At 45.0% G+C, this 23,314-nt stretch overlaps 1 protein-coding gene across 1 annotated transcript; it reads right to left on the bottom strand.

The window, feature by feature from the left end:
- Positions 1 to 3,669: 3,669 nt before the first annotated feature.
- Positions 3,670 to 11,870, bottom strand: DNAJC22 (DnaJ heat shock protein family (Hsp40) member C22). The gene is made up of 2 exons (XM_063444735.1): positions 10,866 to 11,870; positions 3,670 to 3,963 (listed from the first exon to the last, which is right to left on the bottom strand). Exons 1-2 carry the CDS (start codon positions 11,706 to 11,708, stop codon positions 3,784 to 3,786), a joined length of 1,023 nt encoding a protein of 340 aa, XP_063300805.1. The 5' UTR covers positions 11,709 to 11,870; the 3' UTR covers positions 3,670 to 3,783.
- Between the last annotated feature and the right edge of the window lie 11,444 nt (positions 11,871 to 23,314).

The following is a 23,314-nucleotide window of genomic DNA, read 5'->3' as shown; positions in this document are numbered from 1 at the left end:
GTGTGTCTGTGTCACTGTGTGTCTGTATCATGGTGTGTGTGTGTCTGTCTGTGTCATGGTGTGTGTATGTCTGTCATGGTGTGTGTGTGTCAGTCGTAGTGTCTGTGTGTGTTTGTAAAAATAGTGTTTTACTCACTTTTTTTTTTCCAACGTCATGCTGGTCTCTGCCTCTATGACTGAGATCATCAAGCTTGATGATCTCAGCCAATCCGCACTGACACAGGAAGCGCCTCTAGTGACCGTCTGAGTGTCTGTCACTAGAGGTGTCACTAGGAAGCAATGTAAACACTGCCTTTTCTCTGAAAAGTCAGTGTTTACATTCAAAAGCCTGCAGGGACAGGCTATAGACACCAGAACCACTACATTAAGCTGTGTGTGTGTGCGCCTGCTAGTGAGTTTGCTTGCTTGCATGTGTGTGTGTGTCTGCTAGTGAGTGAGCTTGTGTTTTTATGTCCATGAGCTTATGTATATTAGTGAAATTGTTTGTCTATGAGGCTGTGTATCAATGAGCTTGTGTGTGTCAGTGAGATTGTCTGTGTCTGCATGTGAGTATGCTTACTGTATAATTAAATGTTTTACTCTGAAAGGACCAATATATTATATTAGAAAAAGCAATATATATATATATATATATATATATGTATATATATATATTACTCAATCATCTGGGGTGGCAAGACATAGCCTTACATATTACATGCGACAATATATGGCGCAATGACTTATGGGGCTGGCATAGATTTTTTTTCCCAGGGCTGCTTTGTATCCCCAGTCCGGCCCTGCCTAGGAGGATCAGACAAGGGTACCAGTGTAGGTAAGTCCGATAAGACGGGATTTTCACCCTCTACTGAGGTTTTAGAGCAGGTCGAGCAGGAGCTCAAGCATTCTGCGACCATCCGGCATCGAGTCCAGCCCCTGCCCCCAACTCAGTGTGTTTTTATGGACAGATTGAGAGTATAATTAGCCCTTCACCTTAATCCTTTCATTGCAAGGTGGGTTACAGAGCTAATTTCAAGCATTAAGGTATTATTCTTTTAAATGGTCTGGGTGCAGTGTCCCATCATCCTTAACCCTAAGCATGTAATTATTGCAGTTTTTAATAAACTACAATAATTACCTGCTAGGGTTAACTCCTCCTCTAGTGGTTGTCTACCAGACTTTTGGTCGCCTAAATAACGCTGGACGTCCTCACGCTATATATAAGGACTTCTAGCGTCACCGAATTCCCAATGAGGAAGCATTGAATAATGCTTTCCTATGGGGAAATCCTAAAGCTAGTGCGGCCATTGCCGCATATGCGCATTAGGTCTCCCCCACCAGCTGACATCAGTTTGGAATGGAGTGAAGGCAGACCCAAGTCAGCGCTGAGGGACATCGGCACTAGACCCAGGTAAGTGACAGAAGTGACAATTGTTCCTAAAGGGACACTAAGCATTATATTTACTACAGTGCACTGACATCTACTGGTATTCATACCATTTACAAATTATTTGGCACTAACCTTATGGTGTTCATTGTGCCTAATCTTCCAACCTGAGTTGGTTACGAGGATGCCATGTATGTTGTATCAATCCTGTAGAATGTATGAGTGCCTAGACCAGAATGGTCTCATTCACATTTTTCCTACTGCCTATGCCATACAAAACATTATGTAGCCCGAGTGGCTAAAGTTATAATTAGGGAACGTTGTGGTAAGCATTAGGTCAGAGGGTCTTTAGCTTTTTGTGTACATAGTGTTAGAGGCATAGGGTTAGATTGTGTTTAATATTATATGTAGAATGAGGGCTTAGGTTAAACTGCATGATTCTCAGCCTTGCGAGGCTCCCAAATGCTTAGCCCCAAACTCTAACTCTAAGTATTCCTAAATCTATATAGTAACGGGTGCAGATTTGTATTCTAAGCACTATAGTATCCCTTTAAGGTGCTCCACCAGATAATTGTCATAATTGAAAAAAAAAAAAGTGTTGCTAATGTTAACAAGTGAGCTACTAACATTGTCTCCCTTTGGGAGATGATTAACTTGCACACATTTTTATAACCATATTGGGCATTCACCATACAATACAGCAGTGCTATAATTTCACCTCTCCTGGCTGAATAAGCTGTTAAGAACAGCTGGTCATGTATAGGCCAGTTTAGTATGAGAGCACCTCAGACATGCTCAGTGTGCCCCTAGAGGTGATTTCTGAAATGACCCATTTATTTTCAACTGGATGCCCTGCATATGATAGTTCACAAATCTTACAATATTGTTTAACATAAATGCTTGGAAAGTTTAATTTCAGTCATGGCATTGTGATTAATTGTTTTCCTGCTGATTTTGGTTTTCCACAAGCTTAATGTAGTTATAAAATTTACATTCAAGTACCATATATGTACAGTATCTTAATATAATAAGTTGTTTAAACTTATTTATACTGACAGTTTTTCCTTATTGAAACTTGGACAAACTGCATTAATTTAGCTTTTTGAGTTTCGATGAACATGCAAAAGTTTACTTATGTGTTGTTTCATTTTAACTAATATCGTCACTGCATGTAACATCTCAAACAGTGTTTTGTTCTGGCTGATTTGAAGGAACACTTCAAACACATTATTATTATTATTATTATTGCCATTTATATAGCGCCAACAGATTCCGTAGCGCTTTACAATATTTTGAGAGGGGGGATGTAACAATAAATAAGACATTATTATTATTATTATTATTATTATTATTATTATTATTGCCATTTATATAGCGCCAACAGATTCCGTAGCGCTTTACAATATTTTGAGAGGGGGGATGTAACAATAAATAAGACAATTACAAGAAAACTTACAGGAACAATAGGTTGAAGAGAACCCTGCTCAAATGAGCTTACAGTCTATTAAGCACTTCACCTTGCTGGGGATGTTTTATTCTGCTTCTGTTAACTCCACTAAACTAATGTAAGCAGGAGGAGCGCCTGGCTAGAGCGTACATACATTTGCCATGCTAACACATCTCAATGAGCTGTGTTAATGAAAAGCCATGACTAGACCACAGAGGCTTCTTAATGAGAAACTTTCTGATTGGTCACTTCACATTCACAGACTGAAAATCTATGCCAGGGAAAGAAGTTACGGTTTACATTAGCTGCAGATACAACTGGTTTTCAGCTATTGTAAGAAATGTTTATATACCTCCCATTGAATATATACAAAATAAAATACATGCATGTTTTAACTTGGGGTATATCCCAGGGGTGCCCAAAAGGTAGATCCCCAGATGTTGTAGAACTACAACTCCCATAATGCTTTGCATGCCTTTAGAATGCCAAAATATCATGGAAGCTGCAGTTTTATAACATCTAGGGATCTACATCCGGGCACCAATGATTTTTGGGCTCATACAATAATTGTGTGTCTGTGGAGGCAAACTAAGCTATGTTCCCATGTACAGTTCAATTCTTGTCTTGTCCTGTGTCCTGAAAAGTGTTCCTTTTTAAGTTTGATCTTTCTGTGCTGTGTTTCAAATGTAATAATTTCATATTTTAGCATGATATATTGTATCAGAGCAGAAAACGTTTAACTCATTACCCTAAGCAGTTTCCTGTTTACCTAGTGAAACATAATTCTATGATTGTAATTCAGTACCATAGATGTGCCACTTAGCTTTGCAATACACCGGTCATGTAATGTTTTTTTTTTTTTAATTGAATGCTATTTTATTATTACATATGAGTTCAATAAATCAGTAGATGGGATTTTCCAGAGAGACAAGTTAAATTCCAAGGGTGGAGTCTCACCATCTCGAAACGCTCAGTATTTTTTAAATTTCCGAAGGTGTGTGAGAGTTTCATAAGCAGCCTGGATCTCAAGGAAATGCTGCTCAGCTTCTTGAATGCGGTGGCGGTTGTGGTCTGGATGCCAGATTTTCACCAAATCCCTATAATGGCGATTAATCTCTTCCAGGGTAGCCTGAGAATCAACTCCTAAAATCTGAAGAGATAATGATTAGCATTGCGCAATGATTCTATTAAAGAAATACTGTCATCATTTTTTTCTAGAATATCTTAATATAATCTTTGTTATTTAAATTCATGTATAGGGATTCTTTTTAAAGAATTAATTTGCCAATCTTTCCCACGCCTCCTTTTTGACACTTTATGCACCGTCAGTCAGACTGTTGTTTTTAAAAAACAAATGCATTCTTTATTTTTGCAGGTGAAGTATTACGACATAGTCAATTAATACATGCATACAGACTTAGATCGCAGTGACTACGTTCACATAACATTGTATACATTTTATGTTCACCTATGTTTTTGTTATATTAGACTAGGTCATATACTTTGGTGACAACGCCTCTCACAACAGACATATAATATTAACTCGTCGTCAGGGGAAACCGGGTTTGTTAGAGTGATGCATGGTCAGGTGTAAGATGCATGGTCAGGTGTAAGTCTGGTTGTCATCGGGTGTGTTATACATATTCAGTCGCTAAAACTTGACGTAAACCGAGTAAGAATAGCGAAAAGAAAAACCAAAAAGCAACTATAAAGTGAGATCTAGTACATTGCACTTTAACATATTGGTTTTAACTACCGTTTGCTATGTCAAGGCGCTTGAGTCTACCCTGGATTGTGAAGGTCAAGTGGGGCCCCTAACCAATGGGGCAATGGTGGTGAGGGGAGGGGGGAGAGATAAATGACTAGCTGTCAGTTGGCTCTGAAGGAGCCTTCGTTGGTGTATGTCATATTTTAGCACAGATGTTCTTTGGGACTAAATAACAGGTTAGAAATACAGTTAGCATAGTGTGGGGGTATAGAGGAGACTCAGGAGATGAGGTTGAAAGGGAGTAGGAGACAGAAACAGTGATGACTTGTTCCCCTATGTCATGGTATCTTGTCCGCTTCTTTGGGTGAAGGGGGTTATATTGTCCACGTGCCAGGTGCTGGTGTTGGCCTGTGCCCTCTACTCTCTTGTCACGTTGGTGGCCTTGAGTTGCTTACCATCTATGGTGACAATAATGGCTCTAGGAGTAGTACATTTATACGCTATAAACATTACAAAAATAAAGAAGGTATGCAGGTACACCAAAGGTGTCCATAAATCCCCTGCCTGGAGATAATAGTAGTAAGTTGAGGATCTTCTAATAGGAATGTAACCAAAGAATAGAAATATGTATCTAGAGAATTGCAAGCTATAAAAAACACCCGTCTGTGTAATCATAACCTTATAAGGTTAATTCCTATGTCCATATAAAGAGACTCAGATAGCGGTCTCAATCTTTTTTTAGTAATCTGTATCTTCATATGTCCAGCGTTTACTGGATGAACAAAGACATATTATAACCATGGATCTTATAAATATCTTTGTGTAGGCATTAGTAACCACACCGGCCCTCATTATATGTTCTCACATAAAGGCTTATCAAACTCCATGAAATATAGCTTTATCAACACCCGGTACAGTATTTTCCTCTACAATATATATATATATATGAACCTTCATAGCTATATACCACAAAGAGGATAATTGTTTTAATACATTTTCCCCTGGGTCCAAGATAAACCTAAAGACACTACATATGCCTATACTTCAAACATGATATCCAAATACCTATCTTTCATATCTGGATTTAGGGTAGAATAGAATATCGCAATAACACAATTTTGTTTTGAAAAACAGACATAAGTGAGTAACCCCTTCCTCCCGGTGATACTATTGGTGTAAACGAGCATATAGGGAAATGGGCAGCATACATCCGATCTGGTATTTTACTAAATGAATGAATATCTATACACCATTCATCCCCTCTAATAGACACTCCCCTAGTTCACACTAAGTTGATCCTTCTAAACAGATGATTTCATCGGGATTGGACAGATACAAAAGAGGGTGTTTCCTTACAGACACACCCACCAATTAAGTGAGAGGTATTCCATTGGTTGCTCTAGATACTCCCCCACACTAATAGCTGGATATTAAAAAAAGATATTCTTGCTATTATACATTTACCCCTGACGATGGTGCATGTAACATTGCACCGAAACGCACATCGGGTGTTTGAAGCTCTGGGTGTTCACTTTTTCACTGGGCACCATATTATTTGACTCACTTTTGACTTAACATGTTGTTCTAACTACTTCATTTCACTTTTGGCCACCTTTGGTGTACCTGCATACCATCTTTAATTTTTGCACTACGAGGGTTAAGCCCTGAGAGACATCCCTGGAATCTCTCATCAATGCTTTGTCAGTCTGGACCACTGTGACATAACCTACTTTTGGTCTGTCACGATTGATCCACACTGATCATTTTCTTTGCACATTTATGCGGTATTCCTGCCTCTTGAAGCCGTTGTGTGATGGGTTTCATCGTTTTCCTCCATAGCAAGGTGGAGCGGTGTCGATCTTGGAAGATCGATATCTTATGAGACTCAAAGTCCAGTGGTGACTTATTGTGAACAGCCCTCATCAAAGCTTGTCTGTCTTGTCCAGCTATGTAAGATTATGTCCCTTGGGGCTGCAAGTGGTTCCTTAGGAGATTTGGCGATGCGGTTAGCTCCATCGTTTGTGAATTGATTGGCTTACTTTGCTGGGAGTAGTGTATTCACTAGTCTTCTAATGAAGTGAGGTAGTTCTTCTATCGCCACTGTGTCTGAGACCCCCCCTTATCTTCAAGTTTTTCTGGTGGGTTCTCTCGTTCAGGGCATCCACTCTCAGCGTCAGGGTGGATTGGTGTGCCTGCAGCTGCCTGACCAAGTCTCCCACTGCTGCAAGGTTGCATTGTAGGTGGATTATATCGGTTTCTGAGGTCTGGACGCTGGTTGTGACCTCCTGTACTTCAGACCACACCGCGGCTATGTCGGCTGCAAACAGCTGTTGGATTTTGACAAAGAGATTGTCTTTGTCCTGTTTTGTTGCTGGGACCATACTTGCTGGGGTAGATGTGGCTGGGTGTCCAGTCGTGGGAGGCCCGGGGGCATACACATTCCCCCCTTCTTCCTCCTGAGGACTAGAGGCCTCAGCCTGTTCCAGCCCCCTATGCTTGGCTGTGCGTTGAAGCAGTGTGCCGATGTCTTGAGCTTCCCTGGGTGTTTGTACCTGGGATTTTTGGGTCTTCTTTCCCATCTCATTCGGCTCTTGGGGCTGTGTCTGCTGGGTTTCGGGTGTGAGCCAGTCCCACCAGGCCACAAAGGCATTTGTCGTGTTTTTATAGAAGGCCGTGTGGGAGGCCTTGTGAGGCCGACGTTTGTTTTGTGCATGGCGGCTAAAAGAAGAGCATCGGTGTGTGCCTCTCCTTCCCCTGCAACTGTTTCTAGTCCTCAGGTGGGACGATGCTCAACAGAAATGGAGATTAATTTCGGATTTCACTGTTAGATTAGAATGGCGTCTGTGCTGGATCGCCACTAAGCCCTGCCCCCAGTCAGACTGTTGGTTATCTGACCCAATAATCACTATTTTGCAACCATCCATGGCTTAATCAAAAACTGGAAGCTCCTTACTTTGACACAGTTTATCATTGAAGGGCTTAGCTCGGGGCTCTAATCGAAGCTCTATGCAGGACTGTCTGGCTGTCCTGGAGACCTGCATACCCCAGGATTAAAAACAGTTTGACTACTTACAGCGAGAAAGCACCAGGACATTACGAGTACCATAACCACAACTGCAATGTAATTGTTGTGGTGCATAGTGTGTTCTGCTAACTGGGATATCTGAATATCACTTCTCCCTTTGACATCTAGGTTCAGTTAATACCTATACCAGTGATGGTGGACCTATGGCACAGTGGGGACGCTGCCATAGGTCGCCGGGGAAGCGGGGTGCTGGTGCCGGTCGGCAGCAGTGCAGAGTAGGCACCTGCCTGCCCCAAACGGCAGGCGCCTACGCTGCTTTCATATTGGGAGGACCTGGAAGCAGGGGGAGGGATCTGGGAAGCAGCTCTACTGTCCTCCCGTGAGCAATCTGTGTGGCGCTCTGCCGTGCGTTACCATGGCAATGCTCAACACAGCATTCTGCACGCGGGAGGACAGGAGAGCTGCAGACAGAACCTATCCTACATACTTACCACCACCGGACCACCACGGCTGACTGTGTTCCCCCCCCTCCTTCACTAAACGTAAATAGAACGGAGGGGGGTATAAAGATTTTAGTAATACATATGCTACCTGCAGCACCCCCCCACACACACAGCACCCCCACACAAAGTACCCCCTCACACACACACACACACATCACCCCTCCCCCCCACACACAGCACCCCTCTCAAACACAGGACCTCCCCCCTACACACAGCACCCCTCTCACACACACACAACACCCCTCTCACACACATACAGCACCTCCCCCCCACCCACAGCATCCCCCTCACACACAGCACCCCTCTCACACACATACAGCACCTCCTCCCCACCCACAACAGCACCCCCCTCACACACACACAGCACCCCCCTCCCACACACAAACACACACAGCACCCCTCACACACACACACACACACACAGCACCCCTCACACACACACACACACACACATACACAGCACCCCTCAGAGACACACAGCACTCCACACAAACACTGCACTGCTTTGCCCGGGGGCCCATAATGTTGTTAAGATGGCACTGGTGGGTGGATGGGATGGAGGGCTGCGAGGGAGTACGACTTACATGTTGTTCCAGCACTGCTCCCTCTGCTGATGCCGCTGGGAGACAGGAAATGATGTCAATCAGGCGCCGCCGCCTGTTTGGCATAATTTTCTGTTTCCCGGCGGCATCAATGGAGGGAGCAGTGCTGGAACAGCAGGTAAATCAGTGCTCCCTCACGGCCACACCTCCTCACAGCAGCGGGAAGGAATCGGATCCACCAGGTAGGGAGCCTGGGTGGACTTCAAACCCCCACCTGCACCAAAAAAAAACAAAAAACATTATTTATGTGCTGGAAAGGGAGAGGGGGATATACTGGGGGAGGAGGGATATGCTGGGGTAGTGAAGGGAAGATGCTGAGGGGAGAGAAGAGCAACATCTGGGGGAGGGGATGAGGAGAATCTGGGGGAGAGTAGGAGGATAGGCTGGGGGAGAAGAGGAGGAGGATATGCTAGGGGAGATGGGGAGAGGAAGAGGAGATCCTGGGGGAGAGGAGGGGATGCTGGGGGGGGGGGGACAGGAAGAGGAGAATCTGGGATAGAGGAGGAGGAGGAGATTCTGAGGGGAAAATTGGACAGGAGGAGGAGGAGATGCTGGGGGGAGGGGAGAGGAGGAGATGCTGGGGAGAGGAAGAGGAGAATCTGGGGGAGAGAAGAGGAGAATCTGGGGGAGAGAAGATGAGAATCTGGGGGAGAGGATGAGGAGATGGTGGGGGGGAGAGGAGGAGATGCTGGGCGGAGGGGGGGAGAGGAGGAGATGCTGGGGGAGAGGGGGATATGCTGGGGGAAGAAGGGGAGAGGAGGAGGAGGAGATGCTGGGGGGAGAGGAGGAGATACTGGGGGAAGAGGAGGAGGAGATGCTGGGGGAGAGGGGGATATGCTGGGGGAGAACGGGAGAGGAGGAGGAGATGCTAGGGGGAGAGGAGGATATGCTGTGGGTAGAGAAGGGAAGATGCTGGGGGGAGAGAAGAGGAGAATTAGTTCGGACAACTGTATGAGTTGTTTTTTCTAAACTTTAACCTCAGTATTCAGGTTTAATTGTCGTGTTGGCACTTTGAGGAAAAAAAAATTGGCATATATTGCGGTTTGGGCACTCGTGCTCAAAAAGGTTCACCATCACTGACCTATACTGTATGTTTATATGCCCCTACTGTTTAATTGCACATGACAAGTTGGAAATTCAACCCCCCAAAAAGTGGAAAACATTGGATTCTCTCCCAACCCCTGCTATGGTATAGAAAGGAAGACTTTTCTTTTCATTCTACCACAAGCTGTGCTATGAGATAGATTCTTTTAGACAGGATAAGCATATCTCTTGTAGCAGTTTTTTTATTGCCTTCTATAGGAAATACTGCTATTGAATCATCTTATCTCATGTAATAGAAACTATCATTATATGCACAATGGATGATTTGAAACTGACTGCACCAATCATATTTAGAAGTTGTCAGGACAGCAGCTACACATATTTCTGAGCTTCGTTTTGGTTATTTTGCAAAAATTGTAATAGGAGCTTTTATCTGTTTTCAATACATATCCCTAATTATCAGGTCAGGGTAAACCATGATACTGCTGTAGTATAAAATGGAAGCACGTTTGCACACTTCCCACTCTGTTTTGCGGGATCCTCCATATAACTGAATGCTGTACTCTCACGTTTGCACGAGAGTACAGCAGGGATGTTGGATCAGAGCCAGAAGCTGAAGAGGAACCGTGGGATTAAGATGGCAGTGCCTGCAAGGAACTGGTTCAGGTAAGTAGGACTTACCTTTACCTGACCCCCAGATACTGGACCCCCAGGGGTGAGGTCACTGCCGGGAGTCTTTGCAAAATCTCCCAGATGATAACAGTGCTTCTTTAACTGCATTTTTAAAATTACAAAAAAATGCATTTTGTAACCTGTTCCATTTAAAGTGTTATCTAAGAATGTGTTTGTGATAGGGTCTGCTTCAAGTAGGTATATAATGTAATCCCCATTATTCTGGATTGATACACAACAGTACTATTTCAATTGTTTGATGTGGTGTCTCAGAAAGCTTAGAAAGTAGCCTCATGCTATTCTCAGATGCTATACTTAATATTAGAGGAAGAAGCCTTAGGCGTCAACTGTAGAATCCATAGTTTTTAAAACTTACATTAAATAGCGAGTTTAAAAAAAACCTTTATTCTTTTTGGAGTGTTAGCATGTTATTTAAATAATAGAAAATATAAAAAAGAAAAAAAAAGAAAAACGTAGAAAAATCAATTTGCTGCATACCTTGCAAGCCAGATGTTCCTTCTCATTTTGGAAAGTGGCAACAAATTCATAAATCTTCTCCCACTCCTTAAAGTATTGATTTTGAAAACCCCCTCCACCGGTGAACAGGCTCCAAACACGGTATGGCAGAAGCAGGATTTTTTCCATCAATGCACTTAGACTAGGGAATACACTCAACCAGTCCAACATGGCCCCAATACTTCCAGCTATATAGCTCACTGTGCGACTAGTATTGATCAGAGCACTGTAGGCTAATGGCCCAGTAAATGCTAGGTAGGCTAAACCAATACGATAAAGACGGAGACTGAGATTTTCATGTTTCTTTTGTCCTGTCCTGTAGCTCCTGTGTTGCTGTGCAGTGATGCTTGCAGTCAGGCTGATTGGAATCATAGAAATGGTACGACCATAAAATATTGGAGAAGTCACAAAAGCAGCTATTAGTGTGTTTTTCAGGTTGGAAGTCTGTTCACCCACACAAGCCACAAGGTGAACCCCCAGTCCAACAGCAAGTGGCAGAGCTACTACATAGTAACTAATCAGGGAAGAAAGTCCAATGGCAGCCACTAAGCCAAAATAAATGCCCATCGCAACCTGTCCTACAAAGCGGATAACACTAGCAGGTGGTACTTCTTCCTTCACTTCATTTGACAATGTTTTCTGACGATTGCACTGAGATACAAGTCCAGGTATCTTCCAAAAATCCCATGCCCATCCCATCCCAAAACCTCCGAAAGTAAGCATCCAAACCAAGGCATGACTATCCCGGCCTAAGTAGATATGATGAAGGCCGAGCGGACCACCAAGTGCCCACAGTCCATACGCTACTATGAGTCGCTTCCCCATGCCAGAATTTCAGAAAACAACCAGGGAGAAAACAGCAGCAATAGCTGTTTAAGTGAGCATCATGTTTAAATACTCAAGCAGGTAGAGAACATTCAGAGCTGCAGTGTCCATTGCTTTTCAATGGAGTGCACTTCCTCGATAGCTGAAGCATGCATACAGACTTTGCTCCTCGGAACACTGATTGCTTGCTGGCAAAGAGTCATTGTCCCAAAGGTCACACACAAGTAGCCCAGCCCCCTCAACACACACAATCAGTCCCATCCTTGTAAATTTATTTTAAAATCTCTACGCAATTTAAACACATAAACATCTATACACAACAATTCTACACAGGCATGTGCAGATCAAGAGCTGGAAAATAATCAAAGGAGCTAGTTTCGGGGCAATATAGGATTCACTGGGATAGATCCTACTTCAAAATAACATAATAGCTATCTTTTCTTATAGAAAAATATACACTTTAATTGCTGTAGACACTACGATCACATTAATTAATTAATGTCTTTACATTAATGACAATGTTTTAAACAGAGTGGAATTAGTAGAAAATCATAATTTAGGTATAAATATAATACACTGATAGAACTTAATTAAAGGTGTGGTGGAATCTCGGTAAAAATAAATTTAGTAGGCCGAGATTGCCACGTGATTTGTGCACGTGCATATGCTGATGTATCGGTCGGTTGCAGGCCCGGACTGGCCATCGGGCATACCGGGCAAATGCCCGGTGGGCCGCGATGGCCGTGGGGCCGAGGCCGGCAGGGGAGATCACAGGATCTCCCCTGCCAGCCCCTGCAGGGCCAGCGCTATCCGAGCGCCGGCCCTGCTGTGTGTCTCCATGGGCCGATGGGGAGATCAAAGATCTCCCTTTACCGACCCAGAGACACTTCCAGGCGGCCGCTTGCTGGGGTGTGGGGGAGAGAGGCAGGAGAGAGGACCGGCGGAGCTCTATCCAGCAGCTCCGCCGGGTCCTCTCGCGAGGTCTGAGCGTTGCCGCGGTTACCGCGGCAACGTTCAGATCTCGCGAGAGTGAACTCTAGCCTGCAGGGGCTAGAGTTCACTCTCACCACTGGACCACCAGGGAAGGAGGGAAGGAAGCATGGCAGCACGGCAGCACGGATCCCCCCATCCCCTCCCAGGATAAAGGTAAGAAGGGAGGAGGGGGGGGGGATATAACTTTTTTTTTTTTAATTATTAATAAAAAAAATACATTTTAAATAAAAAAATCACACTAAAAGCCCCCTCACACACATCACCCCCAGACACACACAGCACCCCCAGACACAAACACAGCACCACATGTGTGTCTGGGGGTGCTGTGTGTGTGTGTCTGGGTGCTATGTGTGTGTCTGGGGGTGATGTGTGTGTGTCTGGGGGTGCTGTGTGTGTGTCTGGGGGTGATGTGTGTGTGGCTGGGGGTGATGTGTGTGTGTGAGGGGGCTGTTAGTGTGATTTTTTTATTTAATAAAAAAAATACTTGCATTTAAATAAAAAAACAACACTAACAGCCCCCTCACACACACATCACCCCCAGCCACACACACATCACCCCCAGACACACACAACACCCAGACACACACACAGCATCCCCAGACACACACACATCACCCCCAGACACACACACATCACCCCCAGACACACACACATCACCCCCAGACACACACACAGCACCCCCAGACACACACACAGCACCCCCCAGACACACACACAGCACCCCCAGACACACACAGCACCCCCAGACACACACAGCACCCCGACACAAACACAGCACCCCGACACAAACACAGCACCCCGACACAAACACAGCACCCCGACACAAACACAGCACCCCGACACAAACACAGCACCCCCAGGCACACACACAGCACCCCCAGACACACACAGCACCCCCAGACACACACAGCACCCCCAGACACAAACACAGCACCACATGTGTGTCTGGGGGTGCTGTGTGTGTCTGGGGGTGCTGTGTGTGTGTCTGGGGGTGCTGTGTGTGTGTCTGGGTGCTGTGTGTGTGTCTGGGTGCTATGTGTGTGTCTGGGGGTGATGTGTGTGTGTCTGGGGGTGATGTGTGTGTGGCTGGGGGTGATGTGTGTGTGTGAGGGGGCTGTTAGTGTGATTTTTTTTATTTAATAAAAAAAAAAACTTGCATTTAAATAAAAAAATAACACTAACAGCCCCTCACACACACATCACCCCCAGCCACACACACAGCACCCAGACACACACACAGCACCCCAGACACACACACACAGCACTCAAACACACACACAGCACCCAAACACACACACAGCACCCAAACACACACACCGCACCCAGACACACACACCGCACCCAGACACACAGAGCGCACCCAGACACACAGAGCGCACCCTCACTCACACACAGCACCCTCACTCACACACAGCACCCTCACTCACACACAGCACCCTCACACACACACATCACCCTCGCTCACACACACACACACACATATATATATATATATATATTATATAAAATAACCCTCAGTGAGTTAAAAGACAAAGAAAATTAGAAACCTAGAATGTGATGGCAGATAAAAACACCCTCACACACAGCACCCCTCTTACATACACACACACTGCGCCCCTCACACATACAATACGTCCAAATATATATATATATATATATATACACACACACACACACACACACACACTACAGCACCCCTCACACTGCACCACTACACACATTACGCTCCAGATACACGCTAGATCCCTTACCCTATATGCACTCTTAATCCTCTATATACACACACACAAACAGAATCTCCTATACACACTCTTGGTCATTTACACACTAGATCTCCTACACACACACACACACTGCACCACCTACACACACACTACATTCCTTGTCAGCAAACACATACAACATTCTCTAAACACACCCTCTCTACAACCCCTACACACACTACGTCTCCTACACACACACTACAACCCGTATGCACACTCTCTCTACATCCCCTATAACACTATGCCCCCTATACACACACATATTACACCACAAACACAAATTAAATTGACCTATTTACACAATACCACACCACACTCTACACACATGCAATCCCACATGCACCATACACTTTCCTGGCCCTTTTGTCCTCTGGTATCTCACCTGTGGAGACACCAGAGACAATTTAAAAGCAAACACAGCGCAAGCATGTTATTAAATTTGCTTGCCCTGCGCAGAACAAATACAGGGCCTTTTTCTAATGCCAGAGCTCTTCAGCGGGGCTCTGTGTATTGAACCAACATGCTCACTTTGAGAGGGGGCGTGATTGTCATTAGTGATGACAAAACACACCCTCTCTGGCCCCGCCCCCTTCTTAGGGGGCCGCTCTGATTGAAAAATGCCCGGGCCTAATTTTTTTCCCAGTCCGGCCCTGGTCGGTTGGTTGCACGTGGCAACGATACAATCAGTAGTGTAAGGAGCATGTGTAGGAATACAGGATATACGAGTATTCCCCTCCTCCATTGTGCTGGGCAAGCCAAGTGGTCAAACAGGAAAGTTAGTCTTTATTCTGTTGATTGGGTAAGAGTACGTGTAGGTGGAACTGATTATAGGAGGAGCTATATGTCTATATAAGGTGCCTACACTGTACGATCAGGGCTCAGATTTTAGCTGTTTTTGGTGACATTAGTCCCTCTGAGTCCCGGTCGGTGAATCGAATAAAGATCTCTTCCTTCCTGAAGAAACCTGTGTCCATCTCTCTGTGCTTGGCTTCCATCAGTTTCTCCGGTATCATTTGGTGCATTGGCCGGGAATCTCATCGTTCAACGGTAGCTGAGAAACAGAGGCGTGAGACGGTCTATCTTTGCCCACGCTCTCTACGGCTGCACCCCTGAACTTTTGCGTGGACCTCCCTTTGTCTCGGCGCCACTGGTCTGTTGTCCAGGAGATCATCGGCCTCTACGTAGTAAGTGCTGGGGTGCCCCCGTCGATGAGTGTGAACTCAGGTTCAGGAACGAGGAGGTAAGACGACTACTGTTTTAGACGGTGGACCCACTAGGGGTATTGGATACCGATTGTGTGGTAGGCCCATAAGGGGTTTGTATTGTGTATGGAACTGGCCCCCTCAGTAGAGGGAGGAAGCGAAGGCGCACCGCTCGTAATTAAACGCCCTGTAGTCAGCCCGTTTAATCTTGGTTTGGAGTCAGGCTGGGTCCTGTGTAAATAGCCCAAGCCGGACACCGGTGTCTTGTCTAGACTAGCGTATCTAGGGTGTATATTTCGTTCGCTAGGTGGGAGGGACCGGGAGACTAAGCGGAGCCTGTGTATATTCTGTCCGCTAGATCTCAACCTATCTTGGCTAAGTGGGAAGGCGTGTAAATTTGGAACCCACTAGACTATTGATATAGTAGATAGACTAAGAGGGTTCTGTGTAAATTCCGCCCTCTAGTTCGCTATATGTGGTGCTTGGGCAGCGACGGCTAACCAAAACGGATGTAAATTATTTTAGGTAGTCCCTCGAGGTACTGGGCAATAGATTAGTTGGGAAACTGTAAATGTGTTAAAATTATTGTAGTAGAGTGTATATCTTGCTAGATAGCGTGAGCTCTGCCGTCTAGCGAGAGTGTGAATAGTGTGTAACTGTATCATAGCGCACGGTACCATAACCATGTATTATAATTACTGATACTGTAAATAACCACTAATAACTGTTGTTTATGTTGTATGTTTAACATCATAACCACTACTAACTGAACTGTGACTTTAAAATTGTACTTTAACCAATGCTAACCGTACTATAACTACTGTTTGTAAAGACGATGTTACTAGGGTGTGTTATAGACGGGTAATTTAAATATTGAGAATTATAACGTGGGTGATTGTATGGTTTCGCCAAAAGGTACAGTAATAGTTATTTAGTGACTGGTGTAACAGCTGTGTGCGTACGGGAATTCCCTGTATGTTTTGTTGTGTGCGTTTGGCCTAGTAACTGTACCACGTGGTGCTGTTGCCAAGGGGAACGAGTGTGACTGTTGGAAGTGTGTTTGTTTTGCTTCTGTTGGAGACGACGCTCCGTTGCTAAGTATGGGTGCGTCGGATTCAAAGATCATTGATCCCTTAGAATGTATGTTAAAGAACTTTAAAAAGGGATACTATGTACATGATTTTGGAGTAAAGATGTCCCCAACACGCCTGACTACTTTATGTAGTAGGGAATGGCCTGCCTTGGTGGCTGCATGGCCTCCACGTGGTAGTCTTGATCCTAATCTGGTGCAGCGTGTACACGTGGCTGTATCGGGTAGGCCTGAAATTTACGGCCAGTTTCCGTATATCGATTGTTGAAAGCGGGCCGTAAATGACTTACCAAAATGGATCAGGGTATGCCACGAGGAGCAATCTCGCCTCATGTTGGCCAGAACTCGTTTGTCCACCAAGGCCGTGATTACGCCCATTCTGGACACGCCCCCTGAGTCAGAGATCCCCTTGCCACCCCCTTACTCCTCCTCTACAGGAAGAGGAAGAGGAGGCGCTGCTAATAATACTACTCCCCTTGCTCCATTGTCTCCACCTACCCCCTCCTCTAGCTCAGAGTCTAGCCCACTTGTTTTAAACCCTCCCCTTCTGGTACCTACCCCTATTAACCCCACCAATCCAGATTTGGCGTCATTTCTGGTTCCTGGTGAGGCTCCTCCCAGCCCGGCCAGGAATATTCTACTTACTGATCTTCCCTTCAGTAAAGAAAAAGCATCCCCTTCCCCTCGTCTTACTACCCCTCGACCGGAACCCATAACTGACCTTCCTCAACGAAGTCCCATACTAACCCGACAATTGACCGGTACCCTCCAACCCCGACATTATCAAATGCCTCTCCGACTGACACCGGGCCCGACACATATTAACAGTGAGGGCCAGTTACAACATGCTGATCCCGTATTTGTCTATGTTCCCTTTACCACTACTGACTTATTCTACTGGAAGACCCATAACTCCTCCTACACAGATAAACCTCAAGCCATGACAGATTTGATTACCTCTATAATCCAGACGCATAATCCCACTTGGGCTGATTGCCAGCAATTACTTATGACATTGTTCAATAACGAGGAAAGAACTCGGATAAATCAGGCGACAATTAAAGTGCTTGAAGAAGTGGCCCGTACTCAAAATCAGGCCAACCCGGCAGCATGGGCCGCAGCCCATTATCCAAACACAGATCCGAATTGGAATGTTAATGGCGCAGATATGGCCCGTTTAAGAGCTTACAGGGACGCCATTATTGCTGGCATGAAAGCTGGAGGAAAAAGAGCGATCAATATGTCAAGGACGGCTGAGGTATTGCAGAAATGTGATGAGTCGCCCAGTGCCTTTTATGATCGATTATTGGAGGCATACCGGTTGTATACCCCCTTTAATCCAGAGGCTCCTGAGAATTCCCAGATGGTTAACTCTGCCTTGGTCAGCCAGGCCTATGGAGATATAAAGAGAAAATTACAAAAGTTAGAAGGGTTTGTAGGGATGTCTATAACTCAACTAATGGAGATAGCAAATAAGGTTTATATGAATAGGGAGACAGAGACGAAAAAGGAAGAAGAGCGAAAGATGAGAAGGAAAGCAGACATGTTAGCAGTAGCTATCGCGGGTGTAGATAGAAGGGAAAAGGAAGTGTATAGGGGAACTGAGAAAAGCGAGAATAAGTGGAATAGGGAGCCTTTAAGTAGGAACCAATGCGCATACTGTAAGGAAGAAGGGCATTGGAGAAGTGAGTGTCCACTGAGGGAACAATATGAGAGAGATAGAACAAGGGCAGGATATAGTAATAATTATAGAGGCTGACACTGTCATGGAGGACTATTGATACCGACCGGGCTCCATCCCCCTTGGCCGAGCGGAGTCTATGGTCGATGTAGCAATAGGGGGAAAAAGGAGTTCTTTCATGATCGACACTGGTGCTGAACATTCTGTGGTGACTAACCTAGTCGCTCCTCCTTCAGGAAGAACTATCACTGTAATAGGAGCAACTGGGAGGAGTGCTGCTAAACCGGTTCTTAAAAGTCGACTCTGTACACTGGGAGGCCACGTAGTAAAACATCAGTTCCTTTATATGCCTGAATGTCCAGTCCAACTTCTAGGACGAGATTTGTTGTCGAAGTTACAAGCACAGATAACATTTCTGCCTAACGGAACGACATCCTTGAAGTTTAATGGACCCTCAGGTATAATGACATTATCAATACCGAAGGAAGAAGATTGGCGACTTTATACAGTGTTGACCAACCAAAACCCTAAGAGTGATGAATCCTTGTTTAATATACCAGGAGTGTGGGCAGAGAGTAACCCACCAGGACTTGCTTGCAATATCCCACCTATAAGGATTGAACTAAAACATGGGGTTTATCCAGTGAGCCTAAGACAATACCATATTCTCCAAAAGGCAAAGAAGAACATACAGTCTTATTTGGATAAGTTCATAAGGTATGGTATCCTAAAATTCTGTACTTCCCCCTGGAACACCCCATTGTTGCCTGTTCAAAAGCCTGGGACAGATGAGTATCGCCCTGTGCAGGACTTGAGAGCAGTCAATGATGCGGTAGTAAGTATACATCCAGTTGTGCCCAATCCATATAACCTGCTTGCCTTAATTCCAGGCGGGGCTACTTACTTTACAGTTTTGGACCTTAAAGATGCCTTCTTTTGCCTACGAATTGCTACAGAAAGCCAGTGTATCTTTGCATTCCAATGGGAAAATGCTGTAACGGGCTCGAAACGCCAGATGACTTGGACAAGATTGCCCCAAGGGTTTAAACATTCACCTACCCTATTTGGATCAGCATTAAGTCAGGACATACTAGACTTTAAGTCCATCCCAGGAGAATGTGTACTACTACAATGCGTAGATGATTTGTTGATAGCGGCAGTTACAAAAGAGATATGCCAGCAAGCAACATATGATTTACTGCACATTCTTTGGAAGGCAGGATACAAGGTGTCCAGGAAGAAAGCTCAGTTGTGTCAGCCAACTGTCAAGTATCTGGGATTCCATATCTCTGAAGGTCAAAAGATAATGGGGCCTGAGAGAAAAGAAGCTGTATGCCAAATACCAACACCCAAGAATAGAAGACAAGTGCGAGAGTTCTTGGGGGCAGCAGGCTTCTGCAGGATATGGATTCCCACTTATGCGATATTGGCGAAACCCCTTTATGCAGCTATAAAAGGCACAGAACACGATCCCTTCCTGTGTGTCAGGATCCTGCGGGCGGCTGCGAGGGGAGGCTGCAGTCCGCTCGCGGCACTCACCCTCCAGCCGTCCGCGGTCCCCTTCCTGCCATGTGTTCGGCGGGCGGCATCCTCCCAGCCACAGGTGCCGCCCGCGTCTTCTTCCGGGTCCCCCGGCGGCAGCATGCATGACGCTGCACGCTGGGAGACCGCCCAATTTGTTACACGCCGGGGTCAGTCACCTGACCCGGCGTTAAAGGCACAGTGCCTCAATCACAGTGGGAGGTTTAGATATCTCCCACGTGTGATTGTTAATTCTGATTGGAAATTAGCCAATCAGAATTAACCTTCTGGTTTAAATACTTACCTTTCCTGTTCCTCCCTGCCCTGTTGTGGTCTTTGCTTTATAGTATTGATTCTGAACGTGTGCTTTCTGGTTACGTACTCTCTGGCTTGTTATACTGACTTTGTGACTTTCTCCTACCCTTTGACCTTGGCTTGTTTCTCGTTATTCTGTTTTCTGGTTCCCCTTACTCGGCTTGTCTCCTGACTATTCTGTGTGTGCTTAACCCGGCCACTCTAAGGACCGGTACTGCACACTTTCTGTGTGTGTGTCTGTGTGTGTGTTAGCGTGTTGGGTTCCCCGAATCGTGACACTGTGGACCATCGAACAGCAGAAGGCATTTGAGGATGTTAAGAAAGCATTGATGCGCGCCCCAGCATTAGGTCTACCTGATCATACACGTCCATTCTACTTATATGTACACGAGCAAAGAAGGATGGCTGTGGGAGTACTGACACAGTACTTGGGATCATGGCAACGACCTGTTGCATATATGTCTAAACAACTGGATGCAGTGGCCAGTGGTCTTCCACCTTGTCTAAGAGCCGTAGCTGCCGCCGACCTGCTGGTAACCGAAGCTGACAAGCTCACTCTGGGTCAGGAACTCTACGTGCGAGTCCCGCACGCAGTACAGACGTTGCTAGAGTATAAAGGCAATCATTGGTTTAGCAATAGTCGTATGACTAAGTATCAAGCCATGTTATGTGAGAACCCGAGCGTGCATCTTGAGACTGTCAATACCTTGAATCCAGCTACCCTTTTGCCACAACCTACTGAGAGTCAACATGATTGCCTGGAGATGATGGATGAAGTGTTCTCAAGCAGACCGGACCTTAGTGATTTTCCCATCCAGAACCCCGATGTCCAGTATTATACAGATGGCAGTAGTTACGTGAAAGAAGGGATTCGCTACGCAGGATACGCAGTGACAACCATAGACAAGGTGATAGAAGCTCGGTCATTGTCAAAAGGAACATCGGCACAGAAGGCAGAATTAATCGCAATCACACGAGCGTTACAATTGGCTGAAGGATTGAGGGTAAACATCTATACGGACTCAAAGTATGCGTTTTTAACCACTCATGCCCATGGAGCCCTGTATAAAGAAAGAGGACTACTGAACTCAGAGGGTAAATAAATCAAGTACGCAGCTGAGATATTACAACTATTGGAAGCCATATGGGAGCCGAAGGAAGTTGGTATCATACATTGTCGAGCGCATCTGAAAGGTGATGGTGATGTGGTGAAAGGAAATCGGATGGCAGATAATGCAGCCAAGCGTGCCGCTGAATCGGGACAACAGGAATATGTGGAGTGTACAGCTGCTCTCATACCGACCCCTCTGTCTCAGTGGACTCCAGTTTATACAGCTCAAGAAGAAGAGTGGTTAAAGACTGAAGCTGGAAAATATTTGGAGAATAATTGGTATCAGTTAGAAGATGGAAGGATAGTTATTCCAGCATCGCTAGCTGTAGAAATTGTCCAGAATTATCACAATGGGACACATTCTGGGAGAGATAGTATGGAAGAATCTCTTAGGAAGCATTTCTACATACAAAGATTGTCCAACTTGACTCAAGTCATTGTACGAAGATGTGTGTTATGTGCCAAAAACAACACAAGGCAAGGTCCAGTGAAACCACCGGGAGTCCAATACATGGGAGGGCTCCCTATGTCCGATCTCCAAATAGACTACACGGTAATGCCTAAATCCGGCGGACATCGTTACCTACTAGTCGCTGTGTGCACCTACTCAGGATGGGTAGAAGCATGTCCCACTCGAGAAAGCAGGAGAAGTTGTGCGATTTCTGTTGTGGGAAATAATACCCCGATATGGACTACCATGTTCTATAGGATCAGATAATGGTCCAGCCTTTGTTCACCAGTGTCTACAACAACTGACTCATATGCTTGGTATTAAGTGGAAACTTCATACGGCATATAGGCCTCAGAGTTCTGGGAAAGTGGAAAGGATAAACAGAACTATTAAGAGCCAATTGGCAAAAATGTGTCAAGAAACCCAACTCAAGTGGAATGTTCTTTTGCCAATAGCTCTGTTGCGCATTCGTAGTACACCTACCAGAAGGATGGGTCTCTCACCTTTTGAAATTATGTATGGGCGTCCACCTCCCGTACTTAGTAACTTAAGGGGGGATTTGAGTCAGTTGGGAGAAGGAATTACCCGGCAGCAGGTTGTAGAGTTCGGTAAGACTATGGAGGAGGTACAGAAATGGGTACAAGATAGGTTACCTGTGAATATTTATCCACCTGTCCATTCTTATCATCCAGGAGACCAAGTTTGGATGAAGGAGTGGTACTGTCACGTTTAAACATTTGTTATGAAGGAACACAACTGCAGATTTCTTATAGTTTGAATATTTATTATAAAAAGTAGAAGATATTGTGACGTTAAGTCCAATTTACAGGTACTGTAGCTTTAAGTAGTAAACGATAACTGAAGTCCACAATTACAGGCACTGTAGCTTTAAGTAGTAAACGATAACTGAAGTCCACAATTACAGGCACTGTAGCTTTAAGTAGTAAACGATAACTGAAGTTCACAATTACAGGCACTGTAGCTTTAAGTAGTAAACGATAACTGAAGTCCACAATTAGAGGCACTGTAGCTTTAAGTAGTAAACGATAACTGAAGTCCACAATTACAGGCACTGTAGCTTTAAGTAGTAAACGATAACTGAAGTCCACAATTACAGGCACTGTAGCTTTAAGTAGTAAACGGTAGTAATTAGCAGACACTGAATCAGAAAGAGTCTCTTAGTAATATTAACGAATTAGGTGATAAGAAGTTACATTAGCTGTTCCATAGCATTTAACTGAAGCAAGACAGATGCAGCTAACTTGTATAGTGAATGAGTTAAAGATAGCTGTAACTGGGTTGTTTTATAGAAGGACTTTGGTGACAGGAAATAACGGCTTTGAGATGTAACGCTTATCACAGAGGTTTTACTTAGCTTCCGGCACATAGAACACTGGTTCCCGAGATCTCCTCAGAGGCGGTTATCATAAGTGAAGAGAGTTCAGCTTTAGTCGTGGATGAGGAGAGGTGAAGGGAACT

The sequence above is a fragment of the Pelobates fuscus genome, chromosome 1 (assembly GCF_036172605.1).
Source record: "Pelobates fuscus isolate aPelFus1 chromosome 1, aPelFus1.pri, whole genome shotgun sequence".
Lineage (NCBI taxonomy): Eukaryota > Metazoa > Chordata > Amphibia > Anura > Pelobatidae > Pelobates > Pelobates fuscus.
This window is presented reverse-complemented; position numbering and strand designations above follow the sequence as displayed.

Excerpts from the sequence above, each read along its gene's own strand:
- DNAJC22 (XM_063444735.1), bottom strand. The coding sequence starts at position 11,708 with ATGGGGAAGCGACTCATAGTAGCGTATGGACTGTGGGCACTTGGTGGT. Across the intron at positions 3,964-10,865 it reads AGGAACATCTGGCTTGCAAG|ATTTTAGGAGTTGATTCTCA; the intron begins GTATGCAGCAAA and ends TTATCTCTTCAG.